This window comes from Sphaeroforma arctica (assembly GCF_001186125.1).
Source record: "Sphaeroforma arctica JP610 unplaced genomic scaffold supercont1.162, whole genome shotgun sequence".
Classification (NCBI taxonomy): domain Eukaryota; class Ichthyosporea; order Ichthyophonida; genus Sphaeroforma; species Sphaeroforma arctica.
In genome coordinates, this window is record NW_014040396.1 from 107,998 (window position 1) to 115,497 (window position 7,500).

Here is a 7,500-nt window from a genome sequence, read left to right on the forward strand (position 1 = left end):
ACATACACACACACACACACACACACACACACACACACACACACACGCACACACACACACACACACACGCACACACACACACACACACACACACACACACGCACACACGCACACACGTACTAATGCATCTCTGTACTGATATTGCTAACCATCGTTAAAACGGGAATAGCAGAGAAGGCAGTTCTGCGTCAGATACCCTCACCGGTTCAATTGAACGCGTTCAACGGCATGTCCGTACGCACAGTCGCATGCGGAGTGTGGCACTCGTCGGTTGTTACGACAGAGGGCAAGGTGTTTACAATTGGCTTGCAAAAGCCCAGCAACCTTCTATCTAGACAAATAGGTGGGTATGTGTGTGGCATAGCTATTAGGTGGGTATGTGTGATACACAGCTACTAGGTGTGTATGTGTGATACACGGCTACTAGGTATGTATGTGAGTTATATTTTGGTGTGTGGATGTGTTATATTTAGGTGTGTATGTGTTAAGTTTAGGTGTGTATGTGTGTTTCATATCGAATAGGTGAGTATAGTGTGTATGATGTACAGCAATGAAGCGTGTATGTGCATTATGTTTATTCGTGTAAATACAGGGCTGAGTTAGCTCGTAAGTTGGTTGCAGGGTTGCTTATCTTGCACCAGAGGTACTGCAACGTTGCCTCAAAGGTTAAGTTTGGTAGCTGTGTTTGACACATTACCATTGTCTGCCCCAATTCCAACAGACCTGAGCTATTCGTCGCCGTTCTACGCAAGTGACGAGGTTAAGGCCAATGTGGATGTGGTCAACGAACTAGATCTGCAGGACCAGTACGACGGTATGGCCTGGATGGTTTACGTTTACGTTTGTTTACTTGTGGTTACTATCACAGAATGAGTACCTCGATACGTATCGCGGCACCCGAATGTACACGTACATACGCAACCCCCTTCGCTATATCACTCCAAGTCTACCTACACTGGACTATCCTGCATACGTACGCTGTACAACACACATAACACTCGCAACACCTATACCCACCAGACTCGGCGAGACAGCCTGCTCGTTGGGAATGTATTTTAGGGTTTAGCTTCATTTGAATGGTATCCCATGTTGTTGAGATTACTCTCGGATGAACTCTGTATGCGTGTGAGACTAACATAACTTCGCCTTCGAGCTGCACAGACACGTGTACATGTACAGGTGTGTATCTACCCACCCCAAAATAAGCCACAATGCACCACCAGACCAAGCGATAGTGTCCAAGATTTACAGCCACTTTCTCATAACCCGTATGTGTTCTCCAATCAAATGCTCAGAGGAGGTGACCCCATCGACAGCCCAGTCTTTCCCATTGGCGTCCCAACTGAGCGCTACGCTGATGAGTGGTGTGCCGGCTATAGCGGCGTGTGCATGCGGCGATGGCTTCACTGTCATGCTGTCTGGTAGGTATCGTCTGTTGTATTGTGTTGTGTTGTGGCGCAGTTGAGTGTTCTCGTGGTAGTGTGGGATGCGTTGACGTGTGTGTAGTGAGATGCTGTGGTGCATTTTCTTGAGTGTGTTTGATCTTACGGTAGGAATGAGACAAATACTTGTTTGTACACTTGAGTGCTATGGAGTTGAGGGGTTTGCCGTCCTCGGACGCATTCGGCTTTATGGCTACGCTCTGAGAACTCCCTGGGTGTAGGTAAAGAGTAGTTCTTCAGTGCTATACAAAACCTATCTCTAGGGCTATATTAAGCCTATCTCTAGTACTATACTAAGCCTATCTCTAGTGGTATACTAAGCCTATCTCTAGAGGTATACTATGCCTATCTCTAGTGGTATACTAAGCCTATCTCTAGAGGTATACTATGCCTATCTCTAGTGGTATACTAAGCCTATCTCTAGTGGTATACTAGGCCTATCTCTAGTGCAAAACTAAGCCTATCTCTAGTGCTATACTAAGCCTATCTCTAGTGCTATACTGAGCCTATCTCAAGGGCTATATTAACCCTATCTCTGTGCTATACAAAGCCTATCTCACAGTATAGGGAGTATAAAGCATTCGTCCACAGTGTCTAGTTGTGAATTGAATATAGCCTGGGTGGCATTGTCTCGTGTATACACCGAGATGTACGTGGTAGCCATTTCTACTGCTGAATTGATGCTATGCTTGTGCCTGATTTGGTTACTCGCACCATAGTGTGCGTTGGCGGCTGGCTGACAAATAGTAGGGTTTAGGGTTTTCGACAGATTGGGGGAGGCGTGATCTCGGGTATATGATATTGGGTGTACTATCCATAGTATGTTCATATATTAGCGCTGCCTTTTGTTGACTGATATTCGGTTCATTGTGGAGTGTGCCTGGTGGGAACAGACTCAAATTCCAGAGGTGGATACTGATTAGCTTGTTATAGCTGTGCCACCACACCCGTAGCTATAGACGCATACGCAGTGACAGCTCAAGGCCTCTCGCTTTCTAGTTGTTGGCGGTCGTAGATAGTGTTATCGTACGTAGCTGTAGGAACACACGGGATAGGGAGATGCCTGACTTAGTTTGCTAATAACTCCACACCGTCAGACTACCGGTTTATCTCATCCTGGATGGTTTGAACCCAAAATAACCTAAAACCCATCAAACTGTAAACTCTTTCTCACAGATGGGGGTGAGATCTATTTTTCTGGGTTGAATAAGAACATCGGTGCGAGTAGACTGGAGGCTATCAAGGTGGAAGTCAACAGCACTTCTCCAGTAAAGTAAGCATGTCGTTCATGCATGTGCTTTAAAGCCCACCTGTGTTGTGTGCGGGCGATATCACACGATAAGTCATTGTAGTTTGGATGTGCATGGTTACGGCCTTGATAACCACACTAACTCGCTAGAATGGTTTGCCGTAGGGACCTGCTTCACACATCAGTATACTTCTGTGTGTTTATGCTCATCCTCTTATCCTTGGTTTGATCTACTTTGTACTTGCATGTGCTGATACACCCATGGTAATTAGTTGTGTACTCACGGGTTGTCATAGAAACCTCTTTCACGACGCGCAAGGAATGAACATGCTTCAATCAAAGTCTATTACGCACTAAGGCAAGGATTGCGCAGTTCACCCGTTTACAAAGTAGTATAGCCACATATTGCCTCGCTGGAGTTTGCCATAGAGTGCCGTAGCCACTCGTATATGTGTACTGTGCACAATCAATCCTCTCTAATACATACATCCTCTCTAGTAGGTCTACTCTAACTCCTCGTAAGGGTCTGTAAAATCACGGCGGCGCAGTTATTAGATTCGTATCGATGTGGCTACACACACACTCGAGGAATACTTTGTATATTCTCAGTAAAACACGTTAATACACATCCATCCTCACTGTACCACTACACAGGTCTATATCGGCGGGATTGAACTTCTACACGGCAGTCACTGCTGCGGGTGATGTTTATGTCCAAGGACTTCTTCATGGACGGGTGTACAGGAGCTTGAGCAAAGTGATCACCGCTAAGGCCATAACCCACACCGCCACAGGAAACGATTTCTGCATTGCATATACTCGAGAATAAAAGACTGAATAGACTATTGTATACGGATTATAGTGTTATATATTGAGTACCTTACTATATACGTTGGTTTGTGAATATTAGATAATCATTGGTTGACAGTTAACATGGCACGGCTCAATTAATAGATACACTGGCCCGGCGTTCTCTACTGACGAAAAATAAATGCATCTGGAGCAAAATATATAATATAATTTGTAGTGCTTCGACAGACACGACCACTGGCGCAAGCAGGTGTGTAGACCTTTTAAGTTAATCAGTCGTTGAAGAATACAAGCTGCTATATTAAAGATAAAACATTGGTATGCCGGAAATATGCAAGCTTGAGGGTAATCACATACTAGTAGGCCGAATGCAAGTTTATATTTTATCTATAGCACAAGTAGTGTTATAGTTGTTCTCTCCAGGCCGCTTTAATTGCTGGTTCGGAGTGCACTTCCCGTTTCTAGTTCGAAGTGATAGGCGAGCTGAGTAGAGCCTTGACTTCGGTGCATATCTCTACTGAACCAATTCCATATGTACTTGGTTTATCTGTGTATGTACGACAGTCTTCATGTGTACAGCTGTGTTCAGTTATTGTATCTAAGATCAAAGACCTATATGTGATCAAATTCTACTTCCAGAAAAGTGAATCTGGATTGGATCCAGGATTAGAGTATCAGCGTGCTGCCTACGACTTTCGTCGATTGAGAGAGTTTAGGGGCGCGGCGCAAGTCCACCCCTTGCCTGCGCTTACTTCACCTTCCCGAAATACCACAGGTTGAGTCCACTGTGGTTGCAATCTTATTGTCAGTTTGGGTGTGTGCATGTGGTTGATCACGCAAAGTACCTCTGCGTATATACTAGGTATTGTTGTGTGGGCTTGGGTCGCGGCAGTTTCATTTGACCGTTTTCATGGACGAGTGTGTATATAGCGACCCTCTACCACCCATGGGGCTTTTATGATCATTTTTCAGAATGCCAAATTTGTCGTCGACTTGGAAGCTCTTTTCCAAAATTCCATGGAAATCAACTGCCACTTGAAGACATGTTGATTTCTCAATATTCACCACGTATCGTGGAAAGATAAAATGGGCTGCCGTGGCAAAAACTGTCCCCGCACTTGTAAACAAAAAGCGGTACAGTGGGGCTTGGAAAGTGGCATTGGGCTTATCAAAGGTGTCCACCGCCGCTCCGAAACTGAGCAAGACCATCATCATGAACGGCCCGTGACCTTTCAGCAACTGAGACAATTCACGCATCAGCGGGCCACTCACTCCATACCATATTGTGTATGCCAAAAACGCGTAGGAACCGTAGAACAACACGACAATAGCGATATACGCGGTGCTGTTGTGTACAGCTTGAAGTGCAACATTCAGTACTAAGGCGGCCACAACCGCTACCACATTCCCGAGGAATCGATCCACACCGTCAAAGAAGCCTATATCCGTATACGTGCCTGCAAGAGCGGTCAATTGGGCTCCGATGAAGAACCACGGTGTGTATTTTTGAGATTCGCCAATGTCGCAAATCAAATTTGGAAGGCAACTCACTGCGATGACAACCGCTCCACGAAATGCGGTCCACAACATACGACCCATGCTGGCATGTGAGGGGCGTGTGAGTGTAACACCCTCTATCAATAGAATGGTCACACTTTTTCGTAACGATATATCCTCATCGAAGTATTTGGTGGGCGTACTTGGTTTCCCAATGGGTGGATTGACGGGGAAGAAATGTAGCAGCATATAAAATGCCACAGGTATGGTGACACCGATAGCTACATAACACATTGTTGCTGCGAACGAATAGAGCACTTCTTCAATCTTATCTTCGTTTAGAGCATACGCCATGTGCTGCAATCCATGAAAAAGTGATATGCAAAGGGGTACAGCCTTATGACCACCCAGCGTATTGAAGCTATATTCCAGCCAGAACAATAGCACAGCATTAACGGCTAGGACCAATACCACGCTAACAAGTATGTTGGAATGGTAGGCCAAAAGTCCGGTCCCAAACCCTAAGAGCGTACCGAAAGCAATCGCACCACCTCTGAAAGATGGCACTATATACGAAGTCTTTGGAGGAACGGATATGACAACGATTGCAGTGAGATAGGCGAGTGTCTCACCACAGACCCATGATGTGCCCTGATAATTATAGTTTAATAGTTGTACAGCTAACATCACAATAACAACTGCTGCTGTGTTCACCACCGGTATTCTCCACATACCTGATTCATTCAGAAGTGTATTACTGCTCATTTTAATATTCGGATATTGACTTTATATTATTGTGCGTAGTGACGACAATACATCTTTGCTTTTATAAATTCTCTTGCAAAGATGTTAAAACACAGGGTCATAGGCGCACTTCTTTTTCTCTTCAACCCCCCCCCCCCCCTTCCGAGCCCCCCCCTTCGTACACTCTCTGCTTTACTCAAGAGCATCAAGAGAGAGAGAGAGATCAGGTAGAGAGAGAAAGAGATATGTAGTTCCCGAAAAATTCAAAAACCGAAACGAAGTTTCGAGTCGGAGACTCGGAGTCTCTCGCGGACGCGGCGTAGTCTCGCCTCTCGCATTTATTTATATTTTATCTCGTCATCAAACGACAAACATTGGTTGTACAATTTTCTTTGCTCTTTGACACATCAGTCTTCAACTCTTCATAGCTGCAGTTGGACAGTATTTAGTACGTATTTACATATGAATATTTTTATATATTTTTTTAAAAGTACTTCCGTTGCGTCCGACTTCGAAGCCGGGGGCTAAGCTCATTACGTTATGTGTGTGCTGAATAAAAATTGAACTTTAACGCCTATTTTCATGTTCTATATACTATATATAAAAAAAGGGTTATGTAGCTCAAATATGCCCAACGAAAATTCAAAAACTGCACTTCGAATATGCACCTAAAATCCACGAAATGGGCTATATTGAGAGTGTCGACCAATCATAAGCTCGCCATGTTTTCGATGATGCATATCCCAATTCCAAACCGGCGGCCTGTTTTGTCAAATTTGGCGCTCAACAGCCTCAACTGGGGGCAAATCTACGGACCTATAAATTACACCCCATCTGAAATCCATAGGACCATGTATGTAATAAATATTGAACTTTAACGCTTATATCGGCACGTAATAAAAGTTTTAACGTTTAACGCAATGAGCTAAGGCCGGGGGCCCGCCAGGTCTTCGGCCTTTTTCTAAAGTAACAAAAATAACGTTCCTTTTACTGATCTATTTTCGTTTTAACTTTTACCATCATAGGCATTAGGAATCCAGTCAAACTGTCCATCACAATCGTCAGTCATTTTTTTATAGCTCGGTTTTGTTCTGTAAAAATTAAAATAAATTAACAAAGAGTTTAGAGTTCAACTTTATAACTCTGGTTGGTAATTATCTGTGGCAAATTGTTCAATGTATTTTTATTAAAATTATTAAATGTTCACTTAGCACTGTGAACCAGTGTCAGTCTCGAACCCTTTTTTTTTTTGAACTATATTTTGTTTTTGTTTTGTATTTTTTTTTTTTAAACAAATCAATACTTTTGTATGTAAATGTATTTTATTGTATATATGTATGTATTTATTTGGCTAGAGAGAGTATTTGCATCAGAAACCAAACAGTAAACATAAATACAGTATGTATGATTGTAAATATGTAAATATGTAAATATGTATTCGATATTTTTTATATTGCGAACTTGTGGTGCGCCCAGTCGCACACGTAATACCATTCATACGACTAGCTACACCAAGTAGTAAGTCATAGTCATAGCCATAGCTATTGCGCTCTATGTCTGATTCAGAAGGCTATGAGTGAATACTATTGAAAGTATCAGCATTTAAATATATCAGTGTGGTGGCTAATGCTCATAAACAACACACACAAGCTGTAAGGTGTGCAGCTCACGATTTGGCATATATTTAGTGTGTTTTTAAGCTAAGTATATCACTACAGAACATTGTCTCATAGTCCTGTCACAGTCTTGTAGGCGTGC

At 43.3% G+C, this 7,500-nt stretch overlaps 2 protein-coding genes across 4 annotated transcripts in view; one reads left to right on the forward strand and one right to left on the reverse strand.

Moving 5' to 3' along the window:
• SARC_03257 (hypothetical protein) overlaps positions 1-3,546 on the forward strand; it is a 10,707-nt gene extending 7,161 nt beyond the window's left edge. For 2 of the 3 annotated variants that reach the window (XM_014302959.1, XM_014302958.1), the window contains exons 8-12: positions 173-343; positions 722-814; positions 1,296-1,421; positions 2,619-2,715; positions 3,346-3,546. In XM_014302959.1, coding sequence (XP_014158434.1) covers positions 173-343; positions 722-814; positions 1,296-1,421; positions 2,619-2,715; positions 3,346-3,520 — 662 coding nt within the window. In that variant the 3' untranslated portion in view covers positions 3,521-3,546. Of the gene's footprint in view, positions 1-169; positions 344-721; positions 815-1,295; positions 1,422-2,618; positions 2,716-3,345 lie in introns of all 3 variants that reach the window. The other variant, XM_014302960.1, reaches the window with a different exon arrangement.
• A 298-nt stretch (positions 3,547-3,844) lies between these two features.
• Positions 3,845-5,809, reverse strand: SARC_03258 (hypothetical protein). Its single transcript, XM_014302961.1, has one exon. It carries the CDS (start codon positions 5,761-5,763, stop codon positions 4,396-4,398), a length of 1,368 nt encoding a protein of 455 aa, XP_014158436.1. The 5' UTR covers positions 5,764-5,809; the 3' UTR covers positions 3,845-4,395.
• Between the last annotated feature and the right edge of the window lie 1,691 nt (positions 5,810-7,500).

Excerpts from the sequence above, each read along its gene's own strand:
- SARC_03258 (XM_014302961.1), bottom strand. The coding sequence starts at position 5,763 with ATGAGCAGTAATACACTTCTGAATGAATCAGGTATGTGGAGAATACCG.